Source organism: Terrapene carolina, unplaced genomic scaffold (assembly GCF_002925995.2).
Source record: "Terrapene carolina triunguis isolate 2854851 unplaced genomic scaffold, T_m_triunguis-2.0 Scaffold714, whole genome shotgun sequence".
Taxonomy (NCBI): domain Eukaryota; kingdom Metazoa; phylum Chordata; order Testudines; family Emydidae; genus Terrapene; species Terrapene triunguis.
Genome location: NW_020665065.1, coordinates 7,174,697 through 7,191,385, shown reverse-complemented (window position 1 = coordinate 7,191,385; position 16,689 = coordinate 7,174,697). Strand labels below are relative to the sequence as shown.

Sequence of the window (16,689 nt, the reverse complement as noted above, 5' to 3'; positions counted from 1 at the left end):
CTGGGGAAGGGGAGTTGCCTGTGATGAGTGTGATGGTTCAGGGTTTGAACAGGCTTCAGAGAGCAGCTCGTCCAGAGAAGAAAATGCGAGATATGGTAAAAAAAAAAAAAAAAAAAGGGGGGGGGGGGATCTTGGGGCCTGATTCTCCACCGCCTGGCATGGACACCTGTTCAGAGCGGGTGTGAAATGCTCCCACACCAGAATAGTAACCTTTGACATGCACTTTGCACCAGCGAATATAGTGGCACTAGATGCAAGGCAGAGAAGAATCAGACCCATCAGCTCCAAAGGTGCTGAGCATCTTTAACTCCCACTGACTTCAGTGTGAGCTGGGGGCAGGATCAGGCCCTGTCCAGAGGTTCCCAGGGTTTACTTTAAGACTGCTCTTTGCAGATGTTTTTCCCCTCAAGCAATCAGAGCACCCATCACCCACACAAAGACACCACCCACCCCTCAGAACATAGGGGCAGATTCATTCCTGCATTGACAGAAGGGACGTTGTTTGAGTCTCATCTACTCCTGGCTGCAGGGTCACGTGTGGACCCTGGCTCAGGCTGGGGAAGCTCTCAGAGCATCTTGAAGTTGCTTCAATGGCCTCTGCGGAGCTTTTCAGGGATGCAGTCACACCTTGGTCACATCCCCTCCCTCCTTCCGGCCTGCCCCAGAGTGTCTCCTGAGCCCAGGGCTGTTGTGAGGGCAGAGCCATCTCTGCTGGCTAGAAAACCCTCTGGAACTGGAGGCATTTCCTGAGGCCAGGGCCCATAGGCCTGCTCTATAGCCCCTCTCAGATGGCCTAGCTCAGCCCTAGGGCAGGGCTGTAGCTGTTCACCTCCTCCCTGGGAGGAAGGACCCCCCACCCTCGGAGGGTCACCTACCTACAGCTGGCACGATGTTGGGGTTAGTGAGGTTCACCACCTTCTTCTCTCTCACTGGCTCCGTCACGGAGACCCGGAAGATCCTGCGCTCGTGGAGGCCGCAGTAGTGATGGTGGAGGTGGCAGGAGTACGTGCCCTCATCGGCGTTCTCCAGGGCTGAAATCCGCAGCGAGAAGTCGCCCAGGGCGAAGGCCGTCTCGGTGATGTTCATCTTCTGCCGGATGAAGAGAGGCCCGTAGGAGCGGCGCTCCCCGGAGGCGTACAGGTCTATGAGGCGGTCGGCCCGGTCGTGCGGGACCCCCGGGGGCTGCCTGTCCCAGTGCACCACTTGCTGCTCCTCCTCGCTGTGCCGCTCAGTCCAGATCTGGTTCCGGTTCACGCAGGGGAGCACCACGGTGCTGTCCTGCAAGGCAACGATCACGGCCTTTTCGCCATCCCAGTACCTCTTCACTTCCCTGGCTGCAGAGAGGACACAGGAGGCAGCTGGATAAACATATACAGTCCCATTTCATCTGGAAACAACTCAGCACACACACCTTATTATACCTGATTGCCCCCGGCAGCTCTGCTGTCTAAAGACACCAGCCTTTCCTATGCTAGGAACCACCGAGAATGCTTTCCTGCTCTGCACTACCACCCAAGGATCTCGAAGTGCTTCACAACCTGAGGCACATGGAGGGGAAGTGACTGGCTCAAACCTCACACAGAGAGTCTGTGCCAGAGCTAGGACTTGAACGCAGGACTCCTGGGTCCCCGTTTAGTGCTTTAACTGTAAGCCCATCCTTCCTCCCTGGTAGCTGAGAGTCCGTGGCTAGGTCTGCAAAGAAGGAAGAGCATGCTCTCTCCAATGACTGAGAATGGAATAGCATTAACAGACTTTATCTTCAACACGCTAGGTCCCATCCTCCAAGCGTCTTAGGCAGTCTCCTTGCAGGAAATGCTTTGCTGCCCCCAGTGCCCTAGTTACTGGAGGAGTTACAGGATCACTGGCTTGCAGGCTGTTCATGCTGAGCACTAAAAAACAGAAAAGCAGCCTGGGGCTCCTGGAGACAGACTGGGCGTTTCTATTACATGAACAGAAACTTTCAGGGAGCGAGAGCAGAAAGCAGAAGATGCTGCTTCCTTCCCATCCCACCACCCACTTATACGAGTTACCCGGACGCTTGCTGGACAGTCAGCCCTTCGCCTCTTTCGCAGCACAGCCGGGCAGGGCAGCCTCTGCTCTTCCCCAGGGCTAAGGGGACTGGGACCGGCAGGAAAGCCAGCCGGCTGCTCAACCTGGACAAGATAGAGGTGAAGCTAGCGGGCAAGGGGGAACATCTACAGCAAGCGGCGTCGCCATCCAAGTGGTGCCGTCGGTGGCAGTCCCTAGAAGCCCCCCCTCTGGTTTAACCCAGAGGCTGTGACACAGCAAGACTCCAGTGGCAGAGAATGAAACCTCACAGCTGCATGGTTGCTAGAAGCTGCAGTGAGCACGGAGGTCTTCTGAGGTGCAGCAACATTCAGGTGCAGCCCCCGTGATCCTATCCTGCACGGTGCTCTGCCACTGCACAAACCCCCACTGATTTCAGTGAGGCAGTGGGTGGGAGCAGGGGCTCAGGGCCCAGGGTGCTAGCCCTGGGTAGTACACCTGTGAAACCAACAAGGCTCTACATGAGCCCAGAGTTCTCTGTCAGCCTGGGGCCCGAGGAATTGGGCCTGGGAAGTACTTGCCCCCCGCAGAGGGACCGATACCCATCGTTTGCATCAGCATGCGCCTTTACCTTTCTCGGTGACCTCCAGCTGGATTTTCACCGTTTCGTACAGGTGGCAGTAGTGATGGTGGAGGTTACAGGAGTACGTGCCTTGGTCGCTCTCTGCAACATCTAGCGCAGGAGGAGAAAAAGACCATTTAAGAGCAAGGTGACGATTGTTTGCGGTTGTTTCTGCAGCACGCCCCCAGGCAGGGCGGTACAGAAGGAGCTTTAGACGAACAGGGCCAACGTCTCACTGCAGTTACATGCTCATTTGAGCTCACTCTTGTTTGTTTGAATTATTATTTGGCATTTCAGTAACACCAGCCCCAGCCAAGCTTGTGCGAGGCATTGTAAGAGACCCAGAGAGCTCACAATCTGCAGACAAGACAGACAGAGAGTGGGAGAAAGGCAGGATTCTTATCATGTTACAGGTGGGGAAAATGAGGCACGGAGTGATTAAGTGACTCAACCAAGGCCACACGGGGAGTCCATGACAGTGCTGGGACTGGAACCCAGACCTAGTCCAGTGCTTTACCCATAAGGCCATCCTTCCTCTTGACACACTGATTAAGACTTTCCAAGTGGTTGCAAGGCACATTTCTCTTAAAAGGGGGTTACTTTACTAGTGGTTAGAACACTGCCTTTCCTGCGTCTCAGATGACATCAGCCTGCCCTTCCCCTTAGGAAATCTCAGTACAAGAGCATGGAGCTGCAGCTCTTTAGAAGCAATGGAAGGAGAGATCCCTTTGGCTCCTGGTACCTTTGATCACCAGTGAGAAGTTGCCATCTGCGAATGCATTCTCGGGCATGGCTATCCTCTCTTGGTTGTAGGAGCTGTACACCCGCTGCTCCCCAGCTGAGTACATGTCACACAGCCTCTCCGCCTTGTAATCGCCATCCTGGTTGCTGTACAAGTCCCAGTGGACCACACGCTGGCGGTCATTCAGACGGTCCTGGGTCCAGATCATGCGGTAACTCTTGCAGGTCAGGACAGTTTGGGATCCAGACACGGCGCTGACATTCGACACCGACACCACCACGCTCTCGGGGTTCAACATGTCAGCTGGGACTGTGGGCAGAGAGAGGGAGAGGCCGGACTGATGGGGCATGAAGTGGGGAAGGATGCATGAAAGCAGCAGGTTGGTCATGGCAGCATGTTCTAGAATCTATGCATGTCCGGCAGGGGCTCCTAGGCTCACGGGCAGCCAGGCAGTTCCCCGTTCCTGGCCAATGGGAGGTGCAGAGTTGGTGCTTGGGGCGGGGGCAGTGTGCAGAGACCCCTTGGCCGCGCCTCCTCCTAGGAGTCGCTGCCGAACATGTTGCCACTTCTGGGAGCTGTGTGGGGCCAGGGCAGGTAGCGAGCCTGCATTAGCCCTGCTGCACTGCTGGACTTTTAGCAGCCTAAAATTTCCCGGATTGGCTTTAGTAGCCTCCGGGAGATCGAGCCCAATACCGGGAGGGTTGGCAACTCTAGTCAGTTCCCATACTTCTAACGATCCTAAAACCAGGACAGATTCAAAGGGTGTCACTTACCTGAATACAAATGAACAACAGACCCTGTCGAAGGAGAAGAGAAAATAACGTTACTGACAAAGTAAATGAGAGAATATTAAATATATTCATAGCCAGCAGCAAGCATCTTTCCTTTATTTTTATTATTCCATCCTTCAGCTCTTCTTCAACATTGTGATTATTTAATATTTATATTGTGCTAGCGGTGACGGCCTCACAGCCCGTCTGGGCCCCACGGTGCTAGGCCATTTACAAGCATAAGAAATGAGAGTCCCTGACCCAAAGAACTTCCAGTGAATGGAAAAAACAAGCAGGCTGGAGAAGGGGGTGGAGACACGGGGTCAAAAATATACTCGGATTTGGTCTTGGCTTTGCAGAGATAACCTGAGGCACCAGATTAAACTGTGGGCCAGTAGTTTACCATGCTAATTAACTCTCTTCACCACCTTCAACCCCAGCGATCTGGCTGGCCCCTCCTCCCATCTTTTTCATTATCTGGATTCTCTTTTGTTCATTTTACTCGTTCCCTGGTCTAGGTGATAATTAGAAAAAGGAGCTACGTGGATTGGAAACTTATCAGTGGCCTGGTATTTGTGGTAACTTTCAGAGGCCAAACCCTGTACCCACCAACCCCCCAATTGAAATGAACGGGCCATTCATGTCAGCGGAAGGAAAACAGGGATTTCTTCCAGTCCTCGCATTCACCTTTAATGTGCTGGTTGGGCTAGAGGGGAATTTATATCCCCAATTTAACTTCCCCTCAGTTGGTCCTACAGAGGCAGCTTCTCGCCCGTTAAATATCTTAATTCTGTTCGGGAGCCACCAGAATAAAAAAACAACAACTAAGTATGTAAATGCAACGCACCAGTTCCTCCCAAGATCAGGCCTTAAACGTGTATGTAATTTACGCCTTCTAATGGGTGCAGCCAACAGACAGGATTTGAACCTGGCCTTAAGGGTATGTCTACACAGCAACTGGGAGGCATGACTGCAACTCACGTAGACATACCCGAGCTAGCTTTGATCGAGTTATCTTGCTAAAATAGCAGTGTGGCCGTGGCTGCCTGGGCAGCAACACAGGCGAGCCGCTTGTGTACAATCTGGACTGGGACGGTAGGTCCGGACGCAGGCAGCTAGCCCAGGCCAGGTGGCTACACTGCGATTTTCAGGGAACTAGCTCAGGTGTGTCTACACACCCTGTCCCGATGGCGGTGTAGACATTCTCAGCTAGCCATCCCTAAGGGTTTCTCCTGTCGCTAACAGGGCTGAGGCCAGCATTTTTGGAACTAAATGGCCAGGGGTCCTGTTCTCAGGAAATCACTGGCCTTTCTGATGCCTGTAGGGTGCCTTCCATCCTGGGCCAGTTACAACAGGGCTTTCAGCCAGATTGCAGTCACACACTGCTTCTCAGTCGTAGCTTGCCCAGAGAAAACTACAGCTGAGCCTCATAGCTCGGAGCTGTGATTAGGACTGGGAACATACTGACAGGGGCTATCCCTGTGCCCTCACACCACAAAGCCTGCCTTTACACAATGGAAACAGGACCTTGTCTACCACGGGGCTTTTTCCTCCCTAATATTTTCCACCACTGCTACCGACGGGGCAGCTCCACCACCAGCAGCCACAGGGGGGATGCTTGTGAACACAAGGGGCCGACAGCTGCTGGCATTTCGACCAACTCACAACGCAGACTGGCTCTGGGCAGGGTAAGACGAGACAGCGGCTGAGCACGCCCATCGATGGGAAATTGTAGGGCATTACCAAAATGCCCGCCCTCCCCCAGTGTTCTCTTGCTGAGACGGAGTGTTTATAACGGAACTGGCGTACAAACACCACCTTGGTCTCTCTCCACTGGCTCCAGCTGGTTCGCCAGGGGTGCTAGGCAGTGCTTCTGACCACGCTGCCGTTATATAATAGATAATAGAGACTTTTATTCGGCCTGGTGTATAGTCAGCCAGGGCGAGGCCCTCAGAGCTGTTCATTTGGAGGGGGAGGGGCCCTGGGGGTCTTGTAGGAGGACACCCAGCCTTACGTCTAGAAGAGAAAAGTTCCACCCTTCTCCCACAAACGGTTAGTAAGAAAGGGTGACAAGGCATAATTGCACCTCTGCTGTTGCCACATGGACCAGGCTCCCCATGATGGTCCACTGCGATTCCAGGGATCATCCATGGACTCTAGCAGCAAGGGGGCGCTGGATGGCTCATGGAATTAGCAATGGGGTATGGAGCCTTCCCCTTGTAGGTCGTCTATTTGAACCCTGCTTGGCTCTTGCTACCTGTGTGAACGGCGTTTGGTAATCTCACTCCGGTTCCTTCTCAGAGGGCATTCAGATTGCTGTCCCAACAGAGACCAAGGACTAAATGGACATGGAGATTCAAGTCCCAGGTCAGAGCTGAGCTGGAGTAGAGCGGAGGGGAAGACCGCCCTGCCACTCTTCCTGTCCTATGGCTAAACAGAGGGCTTTGGTATCCAAGTCTTCGAAGCTAGCACCTTTCAGGAGAAAGGGCAGCAGCACCAATGCTGGAGTTGATGCAACTGACTGAGTTCCAGTGTTTCATAAAAGGCAAAAAGCTGATGATCAGCAAAGCACGAACCTTTGGCCAACCTCACTGCACTCAGGCGTGTTCCCCTGCACGCTCCTGTCACACTTCGCTGCCAGCACTAGTCAGAGAAACCACCTGTTGACATCAAGGGCATCCCCATTAAATCCTGTCTCCCTCACACACCTGGCTTCCCCAGGCTAGCCCAGTGCAGCCTCTCCAGCCCACATAACTCAGATCCATGTGGTGAGAACTACTTCCTGGGACATAAACAAATGTCTTCGTTTCCACCTTTGGATAGCCCAGTACCTCCTGCCAGTTGCATAGGATGGGAAGTCCAGTGGGCAGCGTGGAGAGCATGGCTCAGTATCGCAACGCAGTGGCATCATTCATCTCCATAAACCATCTGTTAACCATTTAAGCACAAACGGGTTACAGCCAGATAATTAGTCGTTTTGTCCTGCTAATGCCATGGGCACGATGCCACCCGGACAAAGACTGGAATTTATTTCTTGCAACCGGGAATAAATTAACTCCAGAATGGGGCTGCTTCAATCACACCCACAGAGAACACGCTTAGTAAAATAAACCACTCTTATTCTCTGCCTCTCGCAAAGCATCGGCCATGACGCCATGGGGAGAGAATGGCAGTTTCCATGCAAGAGCCCCATTCAAAGATACTCCAGATGGAAGCCTTTTCTTCTGCATTTATATTTGCACCTTTACAAAGAGAATACACTGGGGAACTGCCGGTGTACTTTGCATCACTTCGTATAAAAGGAAGGGACGAGACATTCCCAAACAGTGAAGTGATTCCTTCGTTTCCGATCCCTGTTCTTGTGGTTTACAAAGCACTTGGCGCAGAACAATAATGCTCAGGCCTTCATTTCTGGAAGCTCAGATTTAGCTTGGGGCAACAAGGAAATGATACTTTGCCTTTCTATAGCACTCTCCTTCTGAGGATCCCCAAATGCTTTGCAAACATGGATCAAAGTATTCATTTTACTGGTGGAAAAACTGAATCACAAATGCTAAATAATTAGTTCACGGTCCCACCTTGACTGCGGATTAGGCAGATCTTCTAACACCCAGGTCCATGCTTTAACCTCTTGATCATGCGCTGATGAACATGCTGGACCCAGACTACTGACCAGGGGGCACAGGTTCATATCACAAACCACAATGCAAACTCTGGGCAAGCCTGAGGGCCGGAACCGCAGGTGAGAACTAAAGTGCATTGTTCGAACTGTCTGGGAGAAGCTGGTCTTATGGTTGTCACTGATCTTGATCTTCGTGAGTGAGCCCTGATATAGCTGGGGGGACGGACCAACTGTCCCAGGGCTGCAGTAAGTGACTGAAATCGCTGGGAGTTACTCACACGAAGCGATGGAATAACTAGGACCTGGGCATATCTTCAGGTGTGATGGGACATCACGTCATCGTGCTGTGTCCTGGCCCAGTACTGCCATACATCAGTGTTACGGTGTGATGCTAACCAGTCAGGATACGGTGAGGTTTGCATCGTGACACAGGGAGGTGATGTCATGGTGAGGTGGTGCAGTCAAATGACCTTCGTCCCAGAGCACAATGTCTACAAGTTGGGGCTGCTAGCTGTCTGCACACCCAGTGCTGTCAGAGCCTCGTTTTGCTGTTCACTTAATAACGGATTGAGTTGGTGCTGCAAGAATCTCCTCTTGTGGGAGAGCCGTGGGAATGCATTTATTTTTTCCTTTCCCCCTTACAACTTAATGTAAAAACCATGGAGGGAAACTACATAAATTGGACATCTGACAAAGCCATCCAGCTGAGCCTTCCAAACCTGGAAACCCTCCATGTGCCCCACTCCACAGCCTGCATCGTCCCTGAGCTAAGAATAGCAGAGCCCCTCTCCCCCCAGTTCTGGATTCTGTTATTTTGCTGGTTTTACCTACTGGCATGATCAGGACCACACAAGCCCTGACTCTCCCGTCCATCCACTGGGGCGTATTGCCAGGATGGGCTGCTGGAGCTCATTAACAGGCCACGTGTGTTCCTCCGCCACATTGCAAAACGTGGTTGTTCTGTGAAACAAGGCTGCAGAGCGTGATCATCTGTAACATCAGGGCAGCAGCTTCCAGGAGAGAAAAACTTGACACGGCTTCTGCCGGCTTCCCTTTCATTCATCTGTTAAAGCCTCTGCTAGCAGATCCTTACAGGGGCGGCACCAGTCTAGTGGTTACTAGGCAACTGCATGTCAGGACTCCTGAGTTCTCTTCCCAGCTCTGCCACTCATTGTAGGACATGGGCAAGTCACTGTGTTTCTCTGTGCCTCAATTTACCCATCTGTAAAGTAGGTGTAATACCTGTCTGTGCTTTGCCAGGGACGTACTTCGAGCCCTTGGTTCTACGGTTCATCCTTACTGGCTGGGATACAAACCCTGGACTGTGCGTGGCTCAGAGTCACCGACTCCCACCTGTCAGTACTGATCCTGTCAACTGAAACAGGCTGCTTTGCCCACCTTGATCAAGGCAGTAACCGCGTCGGGGGGAAGGGGGCAGCGTGAGAGGAGGTGCGAAGCCAGGAGTGGGAGGAGACAAAGGAGGTAGTGAGTTGAGCTGGTTGGGCAGGATGCAGGGGAAACAGTGGAGTGGAGTGAGATCAGGGATGCCCGTGGGCTACTGGGACCCAATTCATCAATGTGCCTGAGACTGGAGATGGGATGAAAGAAAAGTGGCACCTCCCTGATTCTGGGTCATGGTTTGGGGCTGCCCTGGGCCCCAGCAAAGTAAGAGCAGCCTGAGACACTGCCCTAAGCTGCCTCCGGCCCCATGCAGCCATTGGGGCAGCTGGGAACAGCCATAGCACAGCCGCACTGCGGCCACCCTCCCCCTGGACTGGAAGGGGCAGGGCCGCCCAGAGGATTCAGGGGGCCTGGGGCAAAGCAATTTTGGGGGCCCCTTCCATAAAAAAAAGTTGCAATACTATATTCTCGTGGGGGCCCCTGCGGGATCTGGGGCAAATTGCCCCCTTTGCCCCCCCCCCCCCCCCGGCAGCCCTGGGAAGGGGACATGTTGTAGAAGCATTGCACCAACTCTGCCTATGCTGGAAGAAAGGCCAGTGACCCATCCTGGCAGCCGTACAGCTCCTTACACTGACAAAGTTTGTGTGACGGAGGCAAGGGGCAGCCAGGAGCCCCGTGCTCAATTCACAGCACCGTCAATGCGACGTCCAGGGCCACGCTGGCGAATGGCTCCAGGAGATGAAAGGGATGGGGAGGTTGCCCTGGTTTCCCTCTGCAACCATTAGGCCTAGAAACACGAGAGCCGAAGCTTTGGGACCACAACCTCAAGCCTTGGCCAAACTGCGTTCGCTGCAGTTCATGGTTCCGCTTTCCAAAATGGAGGGCAACTGCTCTGACCCCTGTAGCTACATCCCCCAGCCCCATCCTCAGCTCCAGACACAAGTGGCACTAGGGAGACTGGCTGACGTAGTGGCCCCTAACTTTTCTTCTACTCTAGAGGCAAACACAGGGTTCTTCCCACTGAGTTCCTGAGATATTGTGCTGGCCAGTCCGACAAAAATCTTGAGCTCCGCTGGATGAGAAGAGGGGAACAGCCTACATTTCAAGATCCCCCTGTAAAATACACACCCAGGCTCTGGCTTCTGTAATTCCAGCGCAAGCTTCTCAAATAGGCCAAGAAGAAGCTGGGCAAACAAGAAGCAAGAGCCCAAAGCTCTGAGGAACGTCCCACATCGACACTGCTCCGCAGACTGCCTCCTCTGTGTGACCCAACTAGGAAACCACCTCTCCCCTTTCCTACACACAGAATAACATCACTGCTTCCGTCGGAAGGTGTCTGGGATGCCGAGGAGAGACTGCCGCTCTGACTGAGAGGCTGAGCCCAAAGCTGGGACTGCGTGCTAATCAAAACACCCGGCATCCTGTTCAACGAAGGGCTAATAGAGGATGAAAGGCAACGGCAGGGCTGAGCCAGGAATCTGGCTAACATCACAGGAGGCAGCGTGACTGGGGCTGTTTGCTGGTAAGCGGGTGTGTTCATTACAGGGTCCTGTGACAGCAGGTAACCCCCCCCCCCCAGGGCCCGATTCTGCCATCCTTACTCATACTGGTTCTGATGCTGTCCCCGCTGAAGCCAGTAGGAGCTTTGCCATTGACTTCAGGAGGTGCCGGATCAGGTATAGAGAGAGCAGTGCTTTACAAGACAAGAAGTGCCGCTGAAATCCATGGAGCCACTTGAGAAGCAAGGGACTCCCCCTAGGAGTAAGGGCAGCAGAATCGAGCCTTCTTTGTGCTCTACACCCAGCATACATGAACACTGTCTCTTCCCAAGGCAACTGAGATCAACCAGGAATTGTCCATGCTCTTCTCCCTCCTAATGGTTCAGCTGACACAGGCTGGAGGAAGCTCCTTCTGAATGCAGGGGCCTCATCTCTGGCCCAGCCTGCCTGTGTCCCTAGACAAGGCCTTTCTGTTAGAGTAAGTTCAGCTCTGACCATCTCTTTTTCAGTCCCTTTTTCTTTGCCCATCTCATTGCCCATTTTCCAGGCCACTGAGTCTCATAGACTTTAAGGTCAGAAGGGACCATCGTGATTATCTAAGTCTGACCTTCTGCACATCACAGGCCACAGAACCTCACCCACCCACTAGTGTAATAGACCCTGAACCTCTGGCTGAGTTACTGACGTCCTTAAATCATGGTTTAAAGACGTCAAGTTACAGAGAATTCACCATTTACACTCGTTTAAACCTGCACGTGACCCGTGTCCCACACTGCAGAGGAAGGTGAAAGCCTCCCCTGCCCCGAGGGTCTCTGCCAATTGGACTCGGGGGGAAATTCCTTCTCAACCCCAAATATGGCGCTCAGTTAGACCCTGAGCATGTGGGCAAGACCCACCAGGGAGACACCTGGGAAAGAATTCCCTGTAGTAATTCAGAGCCCTTCCTCCTGTTTAGCGTAACTGTATCGAAAATGTGCAGCATCCCGGATCCTAAACGATAGCACTCATGACCTCGGCCATAGTCCTTTCAGCTTCAAAGTGCCGCATGACACCGTCGTGAGCGAAGTGTTCTCACTTCTAAGCTGCACTTCAGGAAATTGAGCTCTGGAGAGGTTCAGGCCAATGTTTTTGAAAGTGGGCACTGATCTTAGTGCCTCTGTTTTGGGGCGCCCAAACGTGGGGCACCTTGGGCCTGATTTGCAAAAGGGCTGAGCACCTGTAGCGTGCAGGGACTTCAGCTGGACTTGTGGGTGCTCAGCGGCTCTGGGAATCAGCCCCTAGGTGTCTCCGGTTGGGTAGCCTAAGAAATCAGACACACCCCAAATCAGCAGCCGCTTATGAAAATTTCAGCCTACCCCAGATCACACAGTCAGACAATCACAGAGCCAGGACTAGAACCTGGGAATCCTGCCTCCCACTCCCTCATCTAACCATTCACACACCACTGTGGTGCTGTCTAGATGCCTGAGCATACGTCCAAGAAAGTGACACGACTGGCCATTAAACCAGCCTCCACTGACAAAAAGGGAGCTGCCGCTCCTCTTGCTGGAGGGGTGGCAGCATCACGGTCCAGCTGGAGTGAGTGGGTGGTGGATCAGGCCTTGAACAAGGGGCTTACTCAAAAACGGGAGTTTTTTAAAAAGTTAAAAATAAGAAGCATGTGAAAATACCAAGTTCCTCGTTCTCCGTCGTCGCGACCTCTGCGTCAGCACTTTTAAGGGCCTCCCTAGAGCTATTCCCATGTCAGTGCAAACATACCAGATGCTGCTACTGACTTAAGCTCATACTTTCTTGGAGAATGCTAGCAACTTCACGCTGGCTCCTTGGGGGCCTGACCCAGTGTCAACGGGACCATTATGGTTTACCCTGCAGGCACTGTACTAGCAATAGCCACATGGAATAGCTCAGCTTAGTTCTGGGAATAGCTCTATTCGCTAGCTGACACAGCAGAGGGAGGCGGATCTACGCCCCTCTTTTCAAGTCACCCAGGTGGGGCATCAGTGAGTAATGCAAGTGCTTGCTTCCTAGTGGCTAACCACACTGCACCCCTGCCGCTCCTATCTCCTGCTGACCTGGGAGTGAAAGACCGAGGCTGGATCTTGAATGAAGATCCCCTCACAGGCAGCCACTTGATTGCTGAGTCAGCCCTTGCACTGGTGTTTTTTTAAGTCCCCATTTTAAAAAAAAATGGCTCCTGGGATTTAATTTCTCAACAGCAGATTTTTGTTCTTGCTTTGAGGGGATTTTGGGACTCCTAAAAGCTTCCCCAGCCATCCGACTCTAACAATTCCAACACCTTCCCACAAGTGGGAACATGCCTGTCAGACCGGAGAGAGACAAAAATGTGCATCTCGGCAGAAAGAAAAAAAGTCCTCCTTCTGCACGAGGAGCCAGGAGAAGCTTCGCCAGCATTTGCCCTTCGCCATCTTGGCTGCTGTGCACACAGGCCTGCTTCTCCCAGACAGCTCAGATATGTGCTTCGCTTTGTAAACACGTCTCAGCCGCGTGTACCGTGTGTTGGCCCGCGGCCCGCTACGCAGAGCCATTCGGAACGGAGCCGGTCTTTCCCCGAGGGATGAACGCTCGAGGGTGGAGATCAGAACCGCATCTCATCAAAGACTAAAGGAGCTGGATTTCTCCCCCCCCTTGCCTCCAACTTTATTTTCGTGGGAATTTGGTGAAGTCAGACTGGAAGTGGAAGATCTCTAAATGTCTGCTAGAACCCCTCAACCCTGACCTGCAGGTCTGAGCCCCACACAGCTCTACTGCTGATGAGCAGCAATACAACCTGCTGTTCCTGTCCCACATGCTCCTCAAGCACTGCCAAAGCACCTGAATCGTGTAGGGTAACAACCCAGCTGGTGACAGTCCCCTCAGTTCTGCCAGTGCTTCTCAGGCATGACACAAAACCAGCCCCTCCTGCTCTGGTCACGGATCCCCACGCAGCTCTCCCACTGCTTCTCAATCGTGATCTTCTCCTCTGGCGCCGAGTCCCTCACAGTCCTCACCGGCAGCCTTCCCTGCTCTGCCAGTCCTGAACCACGCCCAGAGGCACGGCAAACTGTGGATGGCTTGATGAGGTGGAAAATATCCACCAGGGACCAGACTGAGCACAAAAACTGAATTCACCTGTCACCTGAAGGGGCTATGAAAGGCAGGTGTGGGGGATCCCTAGCCCCTGGCTAATGGGGTTATTTGGGTTTATGAAGTTGGGGGATAAAACCGCCCCAAAAGAGCTTGCACCCCACATTTCCCAGATGGGCTGCACTGTCGTCCTTCAGAAACTGAGCTGTCCTGTGCCCCGGGGAGAGCCAGCCTTGCTCACACCCAGCTCTCCTCAGAGAAGAAGGTGTTGAAGGGGCTGGTTTGGGTTGTGTGACGTGGGCTGCTTCCTTCTGGGGGGCTGCTATTTACCCACAAGTCTTTTCACTTCATTAGAGCCAGCTGAGGCCCCCTCTCTCGGCGCATTGGATCTGCCATTGCCCCCTCGCCCCCAGAAAACTTTGCAACACAGGAAACAACATAAACAGTGCCACGTTTCTATAATAACCCCCCCACACCCCCGACCATCCTCCCCCTTCTCCATCTCCACCCTCTCCCAGGATGTCAGGGGAATCCTGTTTTTACCTGGGCAGCCCAAACCGTTTTAGTATTTCCCCCCTTATCGCCCACAACAACTGCCTGCTCCTGCCTTACAGCACAACGTCGCCTGAGATCAAACGATTCAAAGCATTTCAAAGCTTTGGGGCAATACCAGGCTATGTTCCTTCCCTTCCTTCTGCACACCAAGATGATCAGCAGCAAAACAAACCAAAGTACAGGGATAACGACCCAGAACATCCTCTGATCAACCCCTCCCCACCAAGCATTCCTCTTCCAGAAAAGCCAAGAGAAATCCCTTTTCCCCATCCAAACCTTTTCCCCCACCCCACCACACACACACACTCCAGAAAAACAACTAGCTACAAGAATCTAAACCAAGACACTGAACTGACAGAGCCAGCTCCCCCAGGTAAATTCCAAGCCCCCATTCTCTCGGGGTGCAAGAAAGACACATAACATTGATGCCAATCAGCTAGAAGCTTACTTTGCAGAAGCAAAAGCTGCCACAGAAGGAGTTTTGCTACTTGCTCCATTTCTTCAGCCTCTGTGTGTTTCTCTCTCTCTCCTGAAAAACAAGTTGAAGTTGTTGTTTTTTTTAACCCAAAAACACTATGACCTCATCAGCGTACAGCCGGGGAGCCAGGGACAGCAGCTCAAATTCTTGCAGTATTACTCCACCTACAATTTATAACACCCCACCTCCCCTCTGCACTGCCCCCTCCAAAACACTCTCTCCACCTCCTTCCCTTCCCTCAAGCTTCCTGCTCAATTTCTCCAAAACACGCGCTCGCTCTCTTCCCCCCTTGGATCCGTCTGCTCTGCTCCCTGACTTTGATGTCAAAGTCTTATCTGCTGACATTCGCTGGTCCCACACAGCTCTGCGCTCCAAAATCCAGCCCCCTCCCCCTACTTCCCTTCTGGGTATGGAACTCATTTTCCTTGTGCTGTTACTGGATCCAGCTGTTCCTCCCTTTCTTTTGACACTCATCCAGCTGTCTGCCGGGGACAGAATTTTTGAACCTTCGTGGTTTTTTGATCTGTGTCTCCTCACATGGTTTTACTTTAAAAACAAGTCTCAGAGGATGACTGGGGAAACAACATTGACTTGAGTTCAGGGCAGTGGAGGCAAAACAGACTAGATTATAATTGTCCCCCCAAAATGTCTCCTGATGGACAGGACCCCTCTCCAGCGTTTGGTGCCAGCTTCTCTTCTATGTAGAGACAGGAGAGATACGACCAGTGGAGAACCTCTACATTCAAGCTCCGTGTACAAGAACGGAACAATGCCACGGGCTGACTGATTTCTATTCAAAAACAGACGCCTTGTACAGTGGATCTTGGAGAGCCCAATATACTGCTCTTTGTTTCCTTGGTCCGCTCGTAAGCTGTTAGATACAAGCCTAATAGGGCCATGATACAGCAATGATCTCAGGTTCTTTGCTGTTCTTAGTGGGCTCCTGCTCATGAGAAAGATTGTTATTTTAGGCCAGGTCTGTACATAAAGTGGTACCAATGTGACGAAAAGTGTGATTTTATATCAGTTCAGTTACCGGTGCAACGTTGTTCATGGACACGTACATCCATTCAAACCCGGCTCAGAGCAGTTTAGCTTGCATCAGTAAATGCACAGACCCATGCTAAACCAATATAATCAGTTTTAAACTGATATGAAAGACCACATATGAAAGCGGCAGCAGTTTAACTAAATTGATTTCAGTTAAACCAACGCAGGTTTTGCATGTAGAGAGTCAATTGAGAGGAATAACTGAGAACTATCTGTGGCTAATTCCATCCATCTGAAAAGAAAATCTGTCTGGCTAGTTTCTCCAGCATCCAAGCGCTACCTGCGGAAATCGGATGAGTCTTCCCGGAGTTCACACAGCTATTTTAAAAAAAACAATCAAACATACATATTTTCAAATCCAATGTTAAAACTCCAAGGCAAGTTTTCCATTCTCCAGGAGTAACTGTTACTCTGCAGAATGTCAGCCCCTTAGAGACAAGCAAAGATGCCTGAGAGCCAGTGGAGTCAAAGATGCAGCTGGTACGGGCAACAGAATGCAAGAGCTCCTGATCTGTTAACTCTCAATGGCGGAAAATAAATGAAAACAGTCGGAAGTAACAGTAAGGCCTCGGCCTGAAATCCGTAAACCCTCCATTGTGAGCGGAGACTCTTGCTTCATCTCTGCTGAACAGCTCAGCGGATTCTGTGTCCTTTTAGCACACCAAAGGGAGCTCCCGCTAGCAGACCGCACTGAAGACAACGTGAAAGAGAAGAGAAAGATTTGTTTCCAAACGTGAAGATGACCCTAAAACTCAAGCCAGCAAAAAAAAAAACCCAACCCTTGCCCTAATGTTCATGAGGAAAGTCTTTCTGTTCTATACCAGTCCGTTTTTTGAATCGGAAAATGAACCCCGATCCT

At 52.1% G+C, this 16,689-nt stretch overlaps 1 protein-coding gene across 1 annotated transcript in view; it reads right to left on the bottom strand.

Annotated features, from left to right (window-relative positions):
• The window catches only part of MXRA8 (matrix remodeling associated 8), a 60,747-nt gene that overhangs the window by 14,801 nt on the left and 29,257 nt on the right, over positions 1–16,689 (bottom strand). The window contains exons 2-6 of the mRNA XM_026659952.2: positions 14,751–14,831; positions 4,145–4,168; positions 3,372–3,680; positions 2,639–2,740; positions 876–1,334 (exon numbers count right to left, since the gene is read on the bottom strand). Of these exons, the coding sequence (XP_026515737.2) occupies positions 876–1,334; positions 2,639–2,740; positions 3,372–3,680; positions 4,145–4,168; positions 14,751–14,831 (975 nt within the window). The remainder of the gene's footprint in view (positions 1–875; positions 1,335–2,638; positions 2,741–3,371; positions 3,681–4,144; positions 4,169–14,750; positions 14,832–16,689) is intronic.